The sequence below is a fragment of the Neodiprion fabricii genome, chromosome 7 (assembly GCF_021155785.1).
Source record: "Neodiprion fabricii isolate iyNeoFabr1 chromosome 7, iyNeoFabr1.1, whole genome shotgun sequence".
NCBI classification, from domain to species: Eukaryota; Metazoa; Arthropoda; class Insecta; order Hymenoptera; family Diprionidae; genus Neodiprion; species Neodiprion fabricii.
Window position 1 is genome coordinate 20,112,196 of NC_060245.1, and position 22,277 is coordinate 20,134,472.

At 36.1% G+C, this 22,277-nt stretch overlaps 1 protein-coding gene across 2 annotated transcripts in view; it reads right to left on the reverse strand.

The window, feature by feature from the left end:
- Positions 1-22,277, reverse strand: part of LOC124186435 (hemicentin-2-like) — a 264,379-nt gene that overhangs the window by 109,020 nt on the left and 133,082 nt on the right. For both annotated transcript variants that reach the window (XM_046578168.1, XM_046578169.1), the window contains exon 6: positions 2,981-3,194. In XM_046578168.1, coding sequence (XP_046434124.1) covers positions 2,981-3,194 — 214 coding nt within the window. The remainder of the gene's footprint in view (positions 1-2,980; positions 3,195-22,277) is intronic.

Consider the following 22,277-nt stretch of genomic DNA (forward strand, 5'->3'; position numbering starts at 1 on the left):
ACATGTATACATTTTTTTTTTTTTTTTTCTTTGCCACGTTCACTCTTTCATTCTCTTTGGTCGGTATTTCACAACCCCTTTTGTTTCTCGAATCGTGCACTCACAATTTATACACATGCATAGTGTGTGTGTATATATATATGTGTATATATGTACGCTCGGTGTGCGACGCTATGGAATTTTACATAAATTATTACCGCTGGCTGAGGAAACGTGGAAGAAAAGAAAAAGGAAAAGAAAAGAAAAAAAAAAGATAGTTTTGCATAATATATTCGGTATATATGACGTTGAACTTGCACGGTGCGCGATGTTTATTGCACGAGGTGTAACATTTACCTAACATAGTATGTATGTAATGTAATTTATTACAGTATACCCGTAACGTTGTATAACTTCAATCGTGACGCGGGCTTCGTTATTTCTCGTCGCGTGTTTATTTACGGCATCGTATCTTCGAATTGCGAGATGCGGCAGCCTTTGTACGAGGACGGTAGCAGTATAAGCAAGTGTTGTACATTTCTTGAAGAAGGAAACGAGTGCGAGAAAAAAAAGAAAAAAAAAACAACGAGTCAATTACCGGGTTATCGATGAGTACAGAGTAGGTTATACTATACGTTGAACAATTGAGAATAATTGTAGCGAATTTTTTTATTTATTTATTTTTTTTTTGATTTTTTAATTGTTTATTCAATTCGAGATTTACCCGGGAGAAAACTGAATACTTATTTAAATATAATACCGTTGTTATCGTTGATATCGCAAATTAGTTTGCCGACTACCATTTTACGCAACCCATTATGTATTTTAATCCGAGTTCTTCTTGCACAGAGTGACTTTGTTGTCAATTATAAAATATCGAACGTACTTTGTACATGTACCGTATTCCGAGTTACTTACTGTTGAGTTATAAAAAAAAAAAAAGAAAAAAAAAAAAAATATCACGACGAGTTGTGTAATGTAATTATTTTATATCGCATATTTCTTTCGATCGAAATCTTTTCAAAGGTATAATATATATATATATATATCGTTGTAGCGATAATTGCGCACAGAGCTTGTTATCCTTTAATTACTACTAATTATAATTTCACGCCAACTGACAAGTTGTAATGTTACGTATAACGCGACGGTTTTTTTTTTCTTTTTTTTTAATTTCATTCTCCCTTATTCGTTTTCGATAAAAATAAAAGAAAAATAAAAAAGAACAAAGCCTCGGATACACCGGATAATACATAAGACGTAAAACTTTTGTCCGACCTTTTCTCGTACAAGACGAGTTACAAGTATTATATTAATTTCTCGCGCGTATTGATTCGTTGTTCGTTTTATTGTCTTGATAAAAATATAACGCGGCTCAAGTTGATTTCTTTCAACTCCCATACAAGGTTGAAAATAAAATAATGTAAGGATATACGTATATGTGAAAATAATTGGTTCACATATATGCATGTGCCACGTATGTATGTATAAACCGTTGTAATTGATATATACTTGCAAGTGAGTACATTACAAGTAAGTGAGACTAGTAAGTCTGAACAAGTTTTGTACATCCGATTCTCTCACTCTCTCTCTCTTTCTCATTAATTTTCCCTCTTGCGTTTCTCCATTTATTAAAGCTGTTTCCTCGTCGCAGCGCCGGTGAAAACAATTATGGTAGGTGTATATATATATATATATATATAATCATATCCTGCCTCATGCAGCTAGACGTTTATTGTTTGCACATCATTGTATTATTATACTTATAACACCGCTTACTTATGCTTACATCTTATTATAATTCTCTCTCTCTCTCTCTCTCTCTGTATATACATACATATATATATATATATATATACACTTATATATATATATTTATACACGCGTACAATGTAAACGTAATTTCGGTTCTTATCCCTTAAAATCTCTTCGAATATCAACACGCTTCTGGGCTTTTCGGTATTACACGTATATATATATATATATATATATATATATATATATGTATACATGTACGCTTATAGGGTGGCATTGGATAATCTTTCACCGGGCGTTGCTCGATATTGTATGATACACGTAGTCAGCCGGCAGATGGCGCTGAGGGTTAATCGCGAGCGAGTGAGCCGTCTCACCGAAAACGAGAGTGATCGACTTGAGGAATTATCGGCAGGGGCGGAGGGGGGATGAATTTTTGCATCAGGTATATATTTTACTTGTAGAAAATTTTTTGGCGGAACCGGAGAGTTATTTTTTTTTTTTTTTTTTTTGATTTTTATGATTCGGGAAGAAAACTGACGCTTTGATCTTGACTTTTATTACGGGACAACGAGTGATTCATTTGACCGAATCGTGGGAAACATTGACGAGCGAAACGTGTTGTTTTGATTTGATTTTGTTGTTTGTATAAATTTGAAAACCAATGCATCGTTGGACTGGAAAATTTTGTCAGTTTTAACGGTAAGCTGTAAGGGACGCCGTTTCGATTGAGATCGAGAACGTGAAAATCCGTTGACAAATTATCGGGATGTTGGTTTTTTTTCTTTTTTTTTTTTCCATCTTTCACTTATCCGTCGATTTTACTGGAACGAGTCTAAAAGTACCGAATTTGCAACTTCGATCGCGGTAAACAAAAAAAAAACAAAAAAAAAAAAAAAATAAACGAACAAACAAAAATGTCGGCAGTTTTTTTTTCCACTCGCGGTTTACTTCAAAATTCTCCGATACCGAGAATTGATTTTTTTTTTTTTTTTTTCTACGAAGAGGCGAACGGACGTAGAGAAAAAAAAAAAAATATCAAAATTGAAACGAAACTTGGGCGTAGTTGAAAGCGTTCGATCGAATTGGGATGTTTTGAGACTTGTAGGAGGGAAAAAAAATTTGGTGAAAAAAAGTGCCTTTTGGGATATTGAAAAAAAAAACTTGGATACGTTGTAAAATTTATTTGGCCAAAATCCGTACGAGAAATAGTAAACTGTGAGAATCGTGTGATCATTATTCGTACCTTCGGTGACGAATACGAAGATGGAGGCCGACTCCGTGTTCGAGGCGCTACAGGTGTAATTCCCCGTGTCCTTTTCGACGGCGTGCCGGATAGTTAGTCGGCTCTGTGTTCGGGGTCCCTGGTCCGTTTCCACGGTGACACCGCCGCGGGCGTTGTCGTAGTTAATCATACGATCGTTGTGGTACCAGAACACGTACTGCGGCGGAGACGGACTCTGAAACAACAAGAACAACAACAAGAACAGTCATCGTTGTTTGTTATACCTGGCACTGGGACCGTGTCACCTAGAAATGACAACCCAAAGAAAAATGACCACGGCGTAAAAAAGAAAAAAAAAAAAAAAAAAGGAAAAAACAACGCGCGAAATTTAACTTTAGTTGATTTTTGATCCATCGTTGACGTAATTACATTTTTCGACAATTTTTTTTTTTTGCAACTCTTCATTTTTTTTTTTTTTTCGTGACCACGTTTGCTTGGGTTATTTTTTTTTTTTTTTTTTTTTTTTTTTTTTTTTGTCTCGGGTTATTTTTGTCCTGAATTATTTTGTCATCGAAATTACGTTCTCGTGGGTTTATTTTCGTTCAATTTATTTTTGTGACGGTTGTTCTTGTCGTGGTCATTTGTATTTTTGGGTTATTTCTGATTGAGTTATTTTTGTTCAAGTTATTTTTTTTTTTTTTTTGCAGGTCATTCTCGTCAGGGGTTATTTTTGTTCGAGTTTCGATCATTTTCGGTCGGGTTATTTTTGTCTTGAATTATCATCGACTGGGTTATTTATGACAGGTGATTATTTTGCATGGGTTATCAATGTGGGTCACCGTTATACCCGTGTCTGTATGTTCAATTTTTCTAGTGTTGCACGTTTGCATCTGAGCGACTATTAGGCAGAGGTATATAACGATATTATTTTAATACAACCCGCGTGCGATAAGGGAAAATTGATCCGACACGATAAATCAGACCTGTCTGCAAGTCGCGGTATCCCTCGAAAATCCTTGATTTTAATTAACACGCCACGTCGCAACAACAACATTATCATCCAATATATAAAGATCGCGAAGGTTGACAATTTATTATTTTTCTTCTTTTCTTACACATGATGCGGGGCAAAGTGTTTTCCCGAGACTGAAAAATGTCTCCGAACAGAGATCTGAAAGATCAATTTTCCGCTTCTCATTCTTCTCTCCTCCTCTTTCCATACTCCCGTATGTTTTTTCTCCGCCTATTTCGTAATGAAATTTAGACGATTTTTTTTTTTTTTCTTTTCGCTACCAATCTTCTTACGATCAAACGAGGAGACTGGAGTACCCAGTCGGAGAGGAGGGGGGGGGGGGGGGGATGGAAATGAAATTTCAACGATTGATGGATAAATGGATGGACGGACGGACGGACGGACGGATTGATCGGTAAGAGTTTTGCTTCAAAAAGGTTTTAGATATCAAAGAACGCGCGTGGTACGAAGGGACAAAAAATAAATAGATGTACGAATAAAAAAAAAAAAAAAAAAACAAAAAAGAAAAAATAGCGGGAGAAAAAGCGAAGCAAAGGACCAACATGTACGTTACCTACATACATATATGTATGTACATGTTGAAAGTATATATATATATATATATATATATGTGCACCCTGGCGACGAGCGAGCAAAGTGACAACCCTCGGGTCAGTTTTCGGGTCGACGTTGGACAATTCGTGAGAAGGAGACGGAAGGGGAGGACGAGGACGAGGACGAGGACGAGGCATACTGATACAGGATTGCCCATCAATAATTCAAAGCCAATCAGCTTAAATCCTCGGAGGGTCTTTGACGCAACTGGAACGATCAATTCGATCCTTCGAGAACCGAGTCGAGCTTGAGATTCCGTTTTATTTATTTATTTTTTTTATTTCTTCTTTTTTATTTGTTTGTTTGTTCGCGCGTTGGCGAGTGTCTGCGTGTGTGTGTGTGTGTTTTTTCTCGATCATTTGGAGATACGTTGGACGTTTTGTTTTTACGGACGGATATTTTTAACGAGGTTGAAGTTCACGTGTGAGAGAAAACGTGGAATGAAAAAGAAAAAAAATAAAAAATTTAATATTTTGCAACTTTGGTAAAATCGTATCGAAGGATCAAGTTAGAGTTGAAGAATTTAAAATGCAATCGTGTATGTGAAGTCGCGAAATTGGGTGTCGTTCATCCTGCCAATTTCGTCCATATTATTTTTTTGGTTCGCTTAACACACGATTTTTTATACACGTAACGGAGGAACTGATTTTATTTTATTTTATACACACATCGACGTGATGCGAATATCCATAGAATATTAATTGCAACAGGATTTATATATTGTATATATCATGTGAGATTAATTTCCATTCGTTTCGCACCAGGATTACAGGTATAATACCTACGTAGATTAAGTATAATGCATATCGAAATTTATCCGGATTTTCATCGATATTTAATACAAAAAGTTTTATTTTCAAATTATGTGTATATTAGGGTCAGCCAAAAAAACTGACATATCGAATCTATGGTATTAAAAGGACCTAAGACTGAGAAAAAAATTGACACGTTTGAAAAATTTTTTAGCTCTATTTTAAAAGGTGTCGCTGGCCATTTGTAATTTCCCATTTAAATAACACGAAAAAAATTATTTTTTCATTAAAAATGCTATAACCTCAGAACCGTTTGAGATAGAAAAATTTTTAAGGCATATTCTCGCTGGGCATCAAATTCTCTAAAAAAGATCCCCGCGCTGATTTTCTAGACTGAAAAATTCGCGTACTTGCGGGTCGTGAAAATGGAAGAAAAGCAGAAATATGCAGTTTTCCGGGTTCTACGATTTAAAATATCCTTACTGAATGAAAAAACTTGAACTAAAATGAAACAAGGTGTGCGAAAGATGTTGTTTATAAACTAGATTCGTCAAAGGAGCAGAGTTTCAACTCGTTCATTCATTTTTTATTGCACTTTCAAACATTAATATTCTTTCTAATTGTTGATAAAACTTTGTTCGTTACAATTAGGATATTGCTGGCGATTTAATTGCGCTGCTTGCAAAAATAAATCGTTTTTGTTCTTCATTTTTCGTTAAAGTTCGATTATAATTTTGTATCAACGCTATATACTGCATATTTCCGCTTTTCTTCGACTTTCACGTCTGCCGTAAGTATACGGATTTCGAGTCAAAAAAATCAACTCCAGGGTCTTTTTTTTAGAGAATTTAATGCCCTGCAAGAATATGCTTGGAAAATATTTTTAGCGTATTATTTAAATGGGAAATTTAAAATGACCTGCGACATCTTTTAAAATTGAGGTAAAAATTTTTCCAAACGGGACAATTTTTATCTCAGTAAATGGATCCGTTTATGGGTCAGTATATATCATTTATTACATTTGTAATAAAATAGTAACGTTTCAATCAGTCTCTGTAATTTCCATCTCTTTCTACGAATTATATACCATTGCTTTTTCTTTTTTCTTTTTACCTTTATAAACGTATAGGAAATTATCCGCTGATTGGGAGGGCTTCGTTAATCGATAATTCCTATTCATCAAATATACATGTATAACCTGCAGAGGTTTGCTTTTCAGGGTAGGTGTATATATATATGTATATGTATATGTATATACACCTATGTCTCATGCATAATAGATTTGCGGAAATGAATGTGCTGCTGCAGTGTTTGTTAGAACCGTAACTGCAATTTCTGTTCAACTTGTTACCCGGCACACGTGACCCACCGTTGTTAATACACTGCCTGGTTTTCAGTTCGTCAATATATCGAAACCCCATAAACGATCCGTCGTCTTTTCTTCGTTTCGTAATTACAAATACGTCTCGTTTGTTCGAATGCTCGTTTCTTTGTACAGTGTAAACTTGCCTTTCGTTTTATACAATAATTGTTTTTCAATTATGGAAAAGTTTTACACGTCGAATATATAAACGTTTGTGTCTTATTGTTTCTCGTGAATATTTCGATTTTGCAGTTCGTGATATCTCGTTTCGGTTTTTTAATATTCCATTTCCTTTTTTTTTTTTTTTTTTTTTTTTTTTTTTACTGAATTTGTTATTATACAATTTAATGAGCAACGAAAAAGATGAATCGTAGAGGCTCGTCTCCCGTTTTGATCGTCTAACCTCAAACTGAGCGCTACTACTAGGTGTCGGATGTATCAAACGTAGTCAAATACAGTCCAGTGAAATAGCTGTAAAGACAGAAATATGATATAATACGAAAGTTTTAAAAATAAAACTGTAGTTAACGAAGATTAAATGTAGTTGAAACGATGTTAAAAAATGTAACTGACTCGTAGATATTTACGAGTATATGGGAAATCGAACACTCTACAAAATGCGTCTCTTGTTATTTTTTTGACAAATTGACTCATTCCAAAGTTATTCAAGCTCAAACTTCAATTTATGGTCAAGTCGACTATTTTTTTTTTTTTTTTTATTTTCTCCAGTTTATGGTAAAATTTCAAAACTTGTCACTATATGTTATGAAATGTTTCTTGAAAAATTTTAAAGTTTGCGATTTTCTACGAGGAAGGAAATCGGTTGACAATTTTTAATTCTCAAAGCTCTACTTTCAATGATAAATGATGGTGGTTTTCGAATCGTTGGAATATCTCCCAGCCGCCAGGACAATTTGTCTCTAGATTCATTATTTGGTTAGATAGCTCGTACGTATATATCTGTATGCAAATAACTGTAGGTACGGTTTGTAACCTGAGTCGAGTCTACGTGTTTGTGGTAGACTAGAAAGAGGAAGACGAGAGGAGGTGGAGGAGAAGGTCCAACGTCGACTAGACCATCCCTTTGATCGGATATCCCTTAATTACCACAACCATGAAAGATGGGATTCTATTCGCGGTCCGATTCAACCGTTCGTCCTGCGAGGACACAGCCAGGATGAGAGGAGCAAAGGGCAGGTTCGGATCCTTGTATAACCATCCAACGAACAGATGTAATTTAGACGGTATTATACCTATGCATACATACGTTGAACGCTTTGCCGTTCACGCATGTAACCCAAATTCATTTGTGCGTATGATGTATTATGTACATACGTGTTATTTCCGTTGCATGTATCTCTAGATAGAAATTTTGCCGGGGGAGAGTAAATTAGTTATGTAGAGAATAAATTATATATGTATGGTATATGACGTATATTATAAATGGGGGAATGACAGTCTTAGCGACGGATCTTGTGTGTGTTTGATTGATGCGCGCTCTGTCGGTCGATTGTCGAAACGAAAACTATAATTTATCCAGCCTCACAGACTCGATCGATAATTTTATAAGATCGTGCGTCAATTACCAAAAATTACGGGTTCTTCTTTTGCGGTGCAATTATTGCACGGGAATCAATTATTTTTGCATATATGGGTTTGGCATTGAATATTGGGTTTGTCACTTTGCAGCGCGGCATCTGGTGGACAAAAATCAAACTAATGCAACCAGGCCGGCAGCTGACCGTCGAACGTGTCTTTTCGCGTGTAGATGGTTGAACGGGTATATCATCGATTACGTTTCGTTAATTTATGTTACACGAGTAATTTGAAAACTCAAGAATTACGATTTGCCTTCTTTGAAATTAAAAAGTTAGGTTATGTGGTGATAAAATGGCGCCGAAAATCGGGCGGTGACGTCACGATGACATTTCCCAATAGAACGAGGATATCATCATCACCTTAATCGAGTCGGTGATGCGTAGGCTTGGAGGATAGTTAAAATAAGTGATACGTACAAGCGAAAAAGTCATTTTTTTCCTATACTTCGACGATTTTCGTGACTTCGTTAGATTCTGTTACTCATAAATCATCGAAACCCAAAGGATTAATCCTTCACGTAGCATCGTTTCGGAGATATGTTCATTTATCGTGAAAATCGATATTGGATCTTCCCTCATAATCGGATTGTGAATGGTTATGCAGGTCGCGTTTGTTCCTTACTGTAAAATTAACCATCCGTCGGTAATGTGGTTTTTTACCGACATTGCCGGTAAACACGGACGATTTTGTCCTTGACTTTTTTCAACCCACTTGGGGATTTTGAAAAATTTCAGGTGCCTACTTGTTATTCCGATAGCCAGTATTACCTGATTTTCAATTAGTCGAGTAGTAGAAACTGGTGAACGATGAAAAATTCCCGAGACACCGATAAGTGAGAAAAAGTGAGGGTTGACGATATCGTCCATGTTGGCTGGCTGAGGGTTAATATCGCATGGGTCACCCTATGTGGATCATACCGTGTACGGATCCTTATTATTCTCCCTGTGTCGGGTCATAACTCATTCGTGACAATATTATGCCTCTTACGCCTGTGGATCCGAACCAGACGAAGGATATCAACCCTGTATACCATAATATATATATATATATATATATATATATATATATATATACATACGTACATATATCATTGCAACCCCCCAACTATCCACAACACACGTGCGTAATACACCCTCTAATAACGCACTCGCGACCGTATAGATACGCGATTACGGAACGTGCGACGGTTTCGCCCAAATTTCCTCACCCTTGTACATTCACTTTGGCTTTCGTTCCATCTTTCGCATGATTTGGGAAAAGGGGGAAACGCGAACAAGGAGACAAAATCCTGCACGAACCCTTCGATCTGCTTTACCCCCATTTCCTGTCGCGATTGATGAATCTCGACGCGACGTACGCGGTATTGTGTAGAGATTTATTTTTTCTTCTTTATAGGTATTCTTTCTCTCTTTTTTTTTTTTTTTTTCGTCACGCTGATATCATACCGAAGTACAGAAATACAACCGAAGCTCGAGTGACGCGTAATCACCGTGAATTCTGCCGGTGGAATTTTAATTATACGTTTGCACATTTGTACATTATAGTAACATTATGCATTTTTATTTTATTTTTTCGAATTCAAGTTGAAAATATTGTGACAAATGACGAAACAAGGATGGATGTCCAAGTTTCAGCTTGTAATATTAATATTTAGGGGTGCATCGTTGCAGTTTTCTATTTTCTGTTCAAATAACGTGGATAATGTTTTTTTTTTTTTTCAAGTTTGGAATTTTATAAGTCGTCAACGCTTCAGCGTTACCGATAAGACCGGAACATATTTTCGAAGGGAATTGAGGACTCTATAAAAAAAAAAAAAAGAGGTCTGTTATCATTTCATGATAAATCTGCTCTTTTCAAAAGCTGTTTAAGGTCCTTTGGAGACCTTTCGACCTTAAATAACTTTTGAAAGAGTAGATTCATCATAAAATGATAGGACATCTTTTTTTGTAGAGCGTTGAATTCCCTACAAATACACGTTTCGGTCTTATCGGTACACCGATGCCTTGACGAGTTGTGAAATTTCAAATTTCGAGTGAAAAAAAAAAAAAAACAAAAACAAGAAAATTTCTCACGTTATTTAAATGAGAAATAGAAAATCCCGATGATGCACTTGTAAATAATAATATTAAGTGCTGAAACTTGGACAATATATTTTTTCCGTCGCTTGGAAAAATATTTTCGACGTTAATTTTGAAAAAAAAAAAAAAAAAAACAAAGAACAGTAGACTTTTTTTATGAGGTCTATTGTACATAAACCATACATATACAACCGCGTATAATAATGTGTTTTACGTATGTATCTCGTTGAATTTCAGATTTTGGGTTTACACGTATCGGTTTTTTTTTTTTTTTTTTTTTTTTTATTTTACTTTCGCCAGATTTGTTTGTCCCTTTCCCGAGTTACGTAATCGCTGTTCACTCTTTTGAAACCATGAATGGTTAACCGTGCAGCGACGTTTTGACTTGACGTTGATATATTACGCGGGGTTTATAAAGTTCGTCGTGCCTGTAGTATTTATAACGCGATCATACACCGACGGTGAGGACAATTTTTACGTTATACAAATACGACCGGCTAGTCAAATCATATTTGTATAATTGAATAATTCAGTTTATAATAGCGATACATGTTTATTGTAATATTGATTAACGTTTAATTTTATATTTTATATCTACCTGCAGTGGTATAATTTATTCTATCAATGAATAATTATATTCCAATCGATTCTTTACACTGTGCGGTTATTGGGTTAACCTGATTAACTTCTTTTTTTATTTTTTTCGTGCATTGCACACGTGTTTGTATATTTTGCACAGTTCAACAATACGATTGAAATATTCAATCGACGTTGGAAAGGTAGAAAGGAAAAAAAAAAAAACAAATTTCTCTTATCGCAGGAATTTAAATCGCTTCGACGATAATCGGTAGTTATCGAGTCTGCCGAATAAAATTGTACAACAACTTGACGAGGTCGTAGCAGAGGCGCGTTTTTCGAATTATTATTGCAGTTGAGTGAATATGGTATGTAAATGAAATTCCTTTGTTCTTACATTTTTTTGTTTTTTTTTTGTTGTTTCATTTTTTGCTTTTTAAATGCAAAATACGGGATGATCGAAGGTACACGGAGGAATATTCGATTATTAAAAAAGTCTTTCTGAAAGTCGAGCCATTAAACTTTTAAAGTTGAATGTAAGAGTCTTTGAGATTATGTGACATGTATGTATACATATTAGGGTGTTTCAAAAAAAGACGAATTTTTTTTTTTCTTATGGTGTCCAAAAACTCATAGTATACCTAAAAACAAAAATTTTGGCACCAATATGAGCTCTTAATATCAATAATAAGGTTTGCCTCTATCCGTTTCTTTATTTTCCATTTAAATAACACGGGAAAATTAATTTTTTTATTTTTGAATTTTTATTACTTTGGAACGGTTCATCGTAACAACAATCTGAAAAAAGAGATTTGTAGGAAATTTCACGCTCTACAAAAAACGTCTGAAGATCAAATTTCCTCAGATCAACCGTTTCAAAGATATCAACGATCGAAAATAACACTAGTTCGATTACTAGATTAGTGTTATTTATTAGTGTTATATATATATATATATATATACGTATTATATGTATACATAGGCACGGTGTGACATAGCCATGATATTATTTATTATATCTTGATAAAGACACGAAGGAGTCGAGAGCTGTTAAACCGATCTCTATTAAATTATGCAAAGTTCTTATATAATACCGTTTATGCACAAAGATCTTTGACGGTAGTTAAAAATTATCGTAAATCCTGCTCGTTATTGTAATGCTAAACTTGGAGTATCGGATATTACGGGTATTATGCGTTCAAACGGTATTATTGCTTCTTTCATTGATTTTGCATAAAATAAAACAAACCACCCACCCCCGTCTCGGTATTTATCTTCCCTCAGATTTTACGTTTTTTCATATTTTTATCGACGTAAAAATACCACTCAGTATAAGTTATTATAAATTGATAATCGTCAAGGTTTCCAGCTTGATTATAGATTTTTTCTTACCGCTTGACTTTTAATTATAAAGAAAATTCGATAATCGCCGGATCTTGAGTATTTATTTCCGGTCACACTTTTGGTCCTGGAGATTTGTCGAAATTTATTTTTCAGCTTCATAATTTGTAATTTACGTCATACTTCGATGACGAATAACAGGAAGGCGCTGGTAAATATGTATCCAAGTAAGTTTCACGTTGAGGTTTTTTTTTTTTTTTTTTTGAACAATTTTACTCCCGAATTATTAGCAAATTAAATGAAAAAAGAAATTAAAAAAAAAAAAATTATTAAATAAATAAATAAAAAATGACAAAAGAAGAACAAACAATCTTTCAATTTTAGTTTTATCGAAAACATTTTTCAATGTAGATTAAATTCTCACGTATTTTTCTCTATTTGTACCTGCAGTCGGGAGTGACTGTCTTATAACATTTAAAAGATGGCAATAGAATGAAAGGAAAACGGAGAGTGTATAACAAGTTAAAAACCCGACGATCCACTGTATACCGTATAAAATTGTAGTTACACTTTTTTTGCGATCTTATCGTCGATCTCGAACCTTCGTGATTCTCTTTTACAGAGAAGGACTGGGAAAAATACAGGACAGAGAGAATGTCAACTTTACAAGTTGTCGACGTGTTTATTCTTGGTTTGCACAGGTCCGGTCTTTTCACGTGTATAACACGTATGTGTGTGTGTATGTCGCACGTAGTTTTTAGGTACACATGTACACATGGGTAAATAGATGTACGGGGATGTTTGGATTGTGTATAGAGTTGGATCCACCACGGAGAGAGAAGTTTGAAAGGTTTTACGGCAAACAGTCTCTGTCTGTCCGCGCAAAGTCCGTACATATTGCCACAGCAGATACAGGAACTTGGTTATAGACTGTTTGCTGTCGTTTCTGTTATTTTAAATAATATTGTTATTACACTGGTGTGTTGTAAACTTCTGTTTACGTGATTTGATGCAATGGAGTTTGCGAATGAATCATCGCGATAGAATATCTCGGCTAACGTAGGGAGAAAATAACACTGGTGGGTAAAAAAACAAAAGAGAATTTCTTTTTTTTTATCGAGTTTCTACCGAAATGAATAAATATCGATTCTATACATCGAATTAAAATCAAAACTTCTGTTTATTACTTTTAAAGTTTGTTTTTCTCTTTTTTTACGTTGATACGCAAGTCTTCAAGTTTTTGGTTGATGGATAATGCGGGAGCATATTTAGAAGAAAAAGGAAAACGTTTTTATCGTTTTGTTTTCTACAAAACTAAAATTTAACGAACAAAGCAATTTTTTTTTTTAAATTTATTTATTATTTACGTGAATGAAATTCAAATTTGACATCTGGAACGCGGACTCGAAACTCGTGTCGACCGGTGTAATCACACCTACAACCAGACAAATTTCATGATTCTCTGGTTTTGATTTGATATCTCTTTACCGACCTTCTAAAAAATCTTTGCTCGTAAATTTTTGCGAGACGTCGCGTTTGTCGTCTTTTTGTACGCCAGGGGCAAGGTGAAAGTAACATATTGTACCGTTACATATGTACTAGATGTTTCCGAGTAAACGCCGCGGTATGTTTGGTTGCCTACCACCGAGGGGAACAAATATCGGTAATACAGACCTACCGAGTTATCGGTGGTCAGCGCCTTTGAAGCTGAAACTGACCGTGTTGCCAAGTCGTTTGGACTTGGCCAAGCAGTTGTATCGTCGTTTGTAACCAATGCTGAAACGTCAAGTGATCGCATTCCGGAGTCAGGTTAAAGTGATTATACGACTCGACTTGACCCAAGTGATTATGACCGGGTAGGTCTGTTTTACCGATATTTGTTCCCCTCGGGGTAGGCAACACAACATACTGCGGCGTTTACTCGGAAGAAAAAACTGTGTGTATGTGCAAAAAATCCCTTATCCGTTACTATTCTTTCTCATTACGATCGCTGTTGCTAGATTTTCTTGCAACCGTTGCGAAAAATTAACGCTTGTGCAAGAATGAATTGACGTTAAAGCCTCGTTTAACTAAAAAAGTAGAGTAAACCTCGGAAACTGTTTTTGCGTTGCAATTACCAAAAAATTATCGATAATAGCTCGTTTTTCGTAATCCCAACAATATTCAAACACTTTTTTGCTAACGATACCTGTTTTACCGACGTTTTCTAGTTACCGCAACAAATGAAATTCTTCTCATTGTACATAACTGCAGGAGAATCGTCTATCATCATCATCGTCATCGTCATCATCCGTAGCTTCACATCCATCGGAATACATCATAGCCGTATATGTGTGTTAGCGGAGATTCGCGTGCCGAGTTTATGCTCGATAAAGTCTACCCGGTTGGCGTTAAATGTAATGGGATCGACTGTTATCGAGGGCAAAGGTTGTATACCGAAAGGTTTGCAGGGTCAGCTGCGTCAGCTTGCAGAGTCTACTTCTCGCAGAAGCGAAGGGGGGGGAGAAAGCTCGACGTTTTCACCGTCCGTCCGGCAAACCGCGGCGAACCGAAACTCGGTTCTCTTGTGATTTTCCTGAAGGGATTTTAGCCACGATGACGAGGGACCTCGTCGACCTCGGCTGACAATAGTGATGGATTTTACCTGCCGTAGAGAGATTTGACCTTAGCTTTGAAATCGCTGGATTTATGCTGTACGTATAGTACCGTGTGACCCGGGATGACGGAGGAACCGGAAATCGGTATCCCGTCTTCATATCGCACACGGATCTTTTCTTCTCTTCGATGCCATCGATTTCTACCTCTTTATCTTTCTCTCTCTCTCTCTCGCCTTCTCTCTTTTATCTCTCTTTTTATTTATTTCACCGTTCGAACAAACAGGAATTTTGTTCGTTAATTTGCAAAGCGGTATGAACTTGAAAAGAAAAAAAAAAAACAAAAAAAAAAAAAACGAAACAAATAATAGAATTGTTTAATCCAAGCTAATTTGTTTGATTTATATCTGAGCTGTGGGATGTATTATATTAGCAACGATCAATTATTTATGATATACACGAGTGTAAAATTATTATCGTTTAAAATCGTTGTTATTATCACGGCTGGGTAATATTTGAAATGGTTTCATTTGAAACAGGCATTTAAAATGTAAACGGCATTTTGCATTTAATATTTTAAGTATTCTTAAAGTAACTAATTACATTTACCCATTTAAATTACGTTTTTGAAAGCATCTTTCATTTTTTCATTTTTCATTTTAACTGGATCTACCGAAGCATTTCATTATCCAGCAGTGTCGAGCAGAATATTTTCCTACGGTTTTATGATCATGCGATTCAGAAGGACAAGCATGGACGATAAAAAAACGATAATCGACATATATGTTGTATTACAGATGAGATATAAAAATGATTTCATTACGTAAATCATTTTGCATTATTATAAACCATTTTAAATGTTCTCAAAGTAAACCATTTACATTTACCCATTTTAATTTAAACTTTTTTCTAAAAGCATTTTCCATTTTTTCATTTTAAATCGATCTATTGAAACATTTTACCCAGAAGTGATTATAATGTACACTGAGAAAAATTGACTGAAACAGGTATCGTTGAAAAAACTCTTTGAATATTTTTGGAAGTAAGAAAAACGACGTACGCGTGAATATCTTTCGCTATTTTCGATCCTTTCTTGGTAATTGCAACGCGAAATCAGTTTGTGAGGTTTGAACTACATTTTTAGTTAAATACGGCTTTAACGTCAATTTATTCTTGCAAAAGCATTAAATTTTCGCAACGGTTGCAAGAAAATCTAGCAACAGTGATCGTGATGAGAAAGAATAGTAACGGATACTAGAATTTTTTTGGTAGAAAATAAAAATAGTTAAGGACTGAGCGGTAACCGGAACTAAAAATTTCTCTCAATGTAGGTACAATATAGCGAGCAAGTTTAATCGTAACGTGGATCCATTTCTAGCATGTAAGATATAAGAAAATTTTTTAATATTATCGCATAACGGTGAGAGTTTCGAAATTCGAAGAATGAATTATTACCCCACGAACAACGTTCCGGAAATTTTTGTACGTCCTTACGTATCTTATAAACGAAAGAGAATAAAGGGAATTTTTTATTCACGTATAATCTAATCTGCTGCTACTAAAGCTGCCGCGTTGCTTGCGATAATAATTTATCCGACGCGAAGGTTTGCACGGAAATGAATTTTATCATAATAATATGTACTTCCCGTTTACAACGATTCGCAGAGGCTCCAAGTTCCCTTTTACGATATGGCTACGTGTCGTGTAATATTTAGGTGAATATTTATACGGTAGGTACGTACCTACCCTACAAGGCATGTTACAGTAAGCAAGGGTTGCGTTCGAATCGATACTTACAAGGCGCAAGGGAATTATTCTCGAGTCACTCGAGTGACGTGTTATTACAACCAAAGGCGATAACAATTAATATTTAGACCTATAAACATGAAATTACGAAGATTACTGTATTTTTTTTTTTTTTTTTTACGGACCCGCCTACCTACCCGACTACCAGCTGTAACCTTATATCCCCGCTTTATCAATTAATCGTCGCCTCAAAAGTGGCAGGTTCGTGATATCGAACCTTTTATCATGCGATGACAAGCCGGTCGGAGGGAGGCGTTTAATGCTTCTCGAATTCCGTCTCGTTAGTACAATTCTATACGAATAAGTACCGTTCTTACGGTATACTCGGAGAAAAAATTTTATCGTCGTAACGAAATTTAAGGGTTAACGTACATCCGATGAAACGTTATTTACGCGCAACCGAAAAGCGCAGTTGATTTCACAGGGCGCAGAAAACTAAATGTTTCGGTAACGTCTGAGGAAAGGTCTAGCACCAGAATCTCATAGATTTTGTTCCGATTGCGAAATCAGTTCTGCACAGTGAAATCGTTTCGTAAAGATTGGAAAATTATTGTTTAATCGTTGTGACTGATAAAATTATCGTTTTATTCTAATTTATGCTGCACGAATTGAGCGCCACGTCGAACAATGACTAAGAAATATGCCGTTGCGAATTGACAGGTCGATTCAACGATGTTGGATCACGAATGATTTTGTTCTGCCGATTATACCGGACGGATGCCCGAAACCCCTGCCAATAATTGCTAATCTTACTTCTCTTGCGAGAAAGGATTTTTAACGCGTTACGCAAAGTATTTTGCCACTTCGACAAAAATTCTTACATATTAACGACGTAAAGTGTTATTTGATAGCGTTAATCAATTAGTAGCTCTCACGATTTCGTCAATCTTACTAATCCTTATCCACCGAATAGATTTCGTGAACTGTACGAAGCGATTTGGTTTAATCTACCGGAGGATATTCAACATTTTGATAATACAATGGAAAGAGTATCGTTTCATCGAATAGACTGGATTAAAATCGAGATGTCGCGATTATAAGTATATTTATTCAATAGAAATGATTATAGAAATTTTGGAACAATTGTTTCATTGACTTTGGTACTTTGAAAAAAATGTCGTGTTCCCGCGAAAGAAGTTGCTGACAAATTGATTGTTTGTTTCAAATAAGCGGAAAGTTCTCTCCGAGTGTAGAAAGGAGGGAGAAATACATGAGAAATTTAAAAACTAATTAAACACGTCATCTTTTTATAAAGTTATTATTTATAATCGATATAATGCACGTTTGTACATAAATTACACATTACATATATTTATATACGCGTCATATCCGTGTGTAACGTATGTCGCCATATATGGTAGCGAGTGTGTATTGTACAGGTAATCCTATGCACACATGTACAGAAGTATCCGTGTACCAGCGCTCTTTGAAGAAGCTTCATTAATCCGAGGGCGGCGGGTACAAGTATGAATATATGTATACCTATCGTGTATCAACCCCTTGTCCTGCGCCCGTAAGGTAGGATTACAAGGGTGAAGCTTTTCCGCCTCTGCTTTCCATTTTTACTTCGTTTTTCGTTAATTTCTTGACCTTTTTCGCTAATCCCTTGAAAAGGTCATTTTTTAATTTTTCCGTCTCCACATGACTCAAAAATAATTCCCTATTTTTTTCAGATTTTTTTATTTCAACTTTAACCCGTGTCCCAAAGCGGGGGGATTCCATTCAACCCTTTCAGGGGCTCGTCAAGTCTATCGAACGGATTTAGATGAAATTTGGTGTAAGGGGGTTTTGCTGGTCGTTGATTACGAATCTGTACTCAAAATTTGAAAATTCAAAGCGGCGGCTCCAATATGGTGGACGAAACCCAAAAAGTCACTTGATATCGCCATATCAGATCCAAAATTTTGAATTTTTCTAATCTCCAGTTCAGATTCGTGATCAGCGACCTCGGGAATCCCCGAGTACCAAGTTTTATCGGAATCAAATTGACTTTTTGGATTTCGTTCCTCGATATTGGATCCGCCATTTTTAATTTTCAAATATTGAGTTCAAATTTGTAATCAGTGACCCAAGAAATCCGTCCGTAACCAAATTTCATGAAAATTCGTTCGATAGATCCGATGCGCCACTGAAAGGGTTTAACGGAATCCACCCTCTTTGAGGCACGGTTTGGAGTTGCGAAAAAAAAGTGAAAAAAAAAATTTTGGTATTATTTTTCAATGATGCGGAGAGCCGATTTTCGGGTCAGCCGTTTGAAATTAAATATCGATCATTTTAGGGACCACCTTAGCGCGTGTGTTTGATTTCGTTATATTTGTCCGGTACAACGAAAAAAATATTGCAAACCCATTAGATTCCTCATTTTCGCAAAAAGCATTTTTCTATTTCCCCCTAAAATTACCTGACTATCAACACTGCGAATACTGCACGTAGAAAAATCGTAAAACTAACGTAGGCGTGCGTAACGAGATGCAATAGACGCATGGTTAAATTTCGTTACACAATTGCCGGACTACATAAGGATATTTAACGGACGGGAAACAAAACTACCGTAGGTTATATTATCGTCTACGTGAGTTGTGTGTAGTACATTCGGACAAAAGGAAAAGCTGAGCTTCTGCAATCGGATGACGAGAGAGAGAGAGAGAGAGAGAGAGAGAGAGAGAGAGAGAAAGAGAGACTCGACTCTCTACTCTACTCCACTCCACTTGACTTTACTCGACTTTATGTACCTGACTGCCTGTACAACCTCGCGTTGTTGCACGTTCATTGAAACTATACGGTAGAACTGCAAGGGAGGAAGAGAAGACACTCGACGACGAGCTTTTGCCGCAAACAAGGTCTGGCGGGCGGGGGGGGGGGGGGGGGGGGGGGGTTGCACCGTATCCTGTAAAAGTGTAACCTGACCTAACTTAAACGAACCTAAGCTAACCTAACCTAATGTAACTTGACTCGACTTATAACCTCACCTAACTTTTAACCTACGGATCTGGTAGTTTGACATCGTATAACATCGGATAGGGAGAAGAAGAGAGAGTTATTTGCGGGTTTGTTTTCCATTTTAATTGTCAGTCTTTCTATACTTGTAACGAGCAGTTGACTCACTCGAATTACTTTGATGTTTTGCCCACGTTTTCTTTCTTTTTTTCTTGTTCCTATTGCATGCGAGTTTTTTTTTTTTTTTTTTTTTTTAATAAAGCTTCTTGAAGCCATCGCCTTTAAAACTACTCTCATTATATCTATGTATTATATCTATAAAGAGCCGGATGAACGGTAAGGAACGAGGGTAAGAAGGGTGAGAAAATGTATACATATATATATGTATATGTATATATAAAGTAGGAAGGAAAAAAAAATTTAAATAGAGAAAGAAAGAAAGAAAGAAGAAAATGAAACTGAGAGAAGGGCGTCAATCTGATAGCCACTGAATAAGGGGCTGCTCGAAGGGGTCGAGTCAATCACTTACCGAGGAAGTCATCCGGGTAGCCAGGCGAAGACCTTATACCACCTCCTCGGTCGCCTTCTTATACACGAGCTATATGTATACATTCCCGGGCCCCCGAAGTGTCCCGTGGGAACTTTTAACGACTCGATTTCCCCGAGTGACTACAAGAGGCCAAATTTCAACGAGTAAATCGTTTTAAGCTCACGGAAATTGCCGTTCCTTGGCTGTACCTCCTTATCGTCTCTCTCGCGTTACCTTTTTTTTTTTCTTCTTTTTTCTTTTTTTTTTTTTTCTCTTCACCCTCTCCTTTCATTCCCTTTCTCCATTTTTTCCTCCCTTCGATTCATTCGCGGAACCTGTACAAGCGTGTACAAATAATACTGTTACGAGTTTTAATATCGTAACTCTTTCTTTCTTTCTTTCTTTCTTAAGGTTTTTTTTTTTACCCGGAATTTTGCGATGAAACGTAAATGTAAATTGAAAAAGTTTATACGCTTGTGTTGTAAAAAGTCGGAACGTTTTTGCATACAGTGGAATTCGTTTATTTCTTCTTATTTTTCAATACTTATTGACAATCTTCACTTTTGCGTGGAGTTAAATTGACAATTTCTCATCGGTATCAACTGTAGTTCAATTGTTTGATCATGTTTTGTAGAGTACTGTATATGCGATTTAATTTTGCTTGCAACGATTATACAGATTTGCAATTAAAAAATTGCACAGGTTTTTTAATACTGGTTCTTATAAGATTTTTACTCACCGAAACCGGGGAAAATACGAAAGAATTTTACAAGAAATATTGTTCAGTTTATCGTGATGAAATGGTGGTTTTTTCATTATTCTTATGCTTTTTTTTTGTTTTTTAATGCAAACACCTCGCACTTTGCAAAAATACCGTAAGCGACGGAGTCAAACGGAAGTGATATTTGGATTCAACAGACTAGAAAGCGTAATATTTACCAAAAACATCCCATGCGGATGAAAACAAATATATATTTTTTTGCAGACCTGTGTTATCACCGAGAGAATACCGTCTTATTTGGGCGATGATTCTAGATCAGAAACTCATTTTCGCAAGGTCTAAGTCGATTTTCAACCATGTTGGCTACCTTCGAGTGTTTCTCTCATTTTCGGACTCAATTTTCACCCTTACGGATATTTTAATGATTTCGATTGTGGTTTCATCTCTTAAGAGCAGTTCTACCACCACCTCACAGATGCACCATTTTACCTAGAATTGATCTTTCTCTCTGAATTCGACATTTTATTATTCACAGTACGATACCTCTCGACAGTTTCTACAGCCAATCCTGATTCCAATCACTCAAACATATGATCGTGATATTTTAAACACCTAAAATTTATGGTGACGTTTTTGTCGGTTCAAACAATCGTACTTCGTTTTCGACTTAGTCTTTGCACATGGTATTTTATGCATAACTAACCGACCCGGCAAAGAATAGATCCAGAATTATGTCACGATCGTTTTTAATCGTACTTCCAACGTGTCCGGGTTTTTCTCCTCCATTTTCTGCCACGAATCTGCGATTCTTACCTCGTTCAATCTGGCATTGTACAAACCTCTGAAAACATGCGACTATCTCTTGATTGTCGCCACTTTGACCACCTTCGTAAACGTCACTAAATTGCATATATCCAGTTTCGCACTTTCGAATCTTAAAGAGGCGGACAGTTTTCCCCTTTTAACGTGTTTAACGATAAAAGTCACGTCAGGGCTCAGAAGTTGAGGCGAGTTAAGTTCGCGTTAAGTTCGGTTAGGACCTTGTAAGGTCTAAGAAGTGTCCTTCTCTCTACGGTTGCAGAAGGTCTCCTCGAGATTCGTGAGTGGGTTTGGAATTCGAGTTCGAACGCGTTGACGTCTCCTCTTCGCGTAATTGGCCACCCTTCGTTTCTTTTTTCCCTATCCCTCGCTCTCAGAGCTTGGAAAATGAAAAAAAAAAAATAAAAAATAAACAAAAAAAAAAATCGAACTCTCTTGACATTTGCTTTCGATTTCATTCAGCAGCTCTGCCCAAGTTCGAATTGCGTCGGTTCGTTAAGCGGAGAAAAGGATCGATCGGGGCTCGTGTTGGCTTCGTCTTGGTTTTTTTTATTTATTTATTTATTTTTTTTTTAT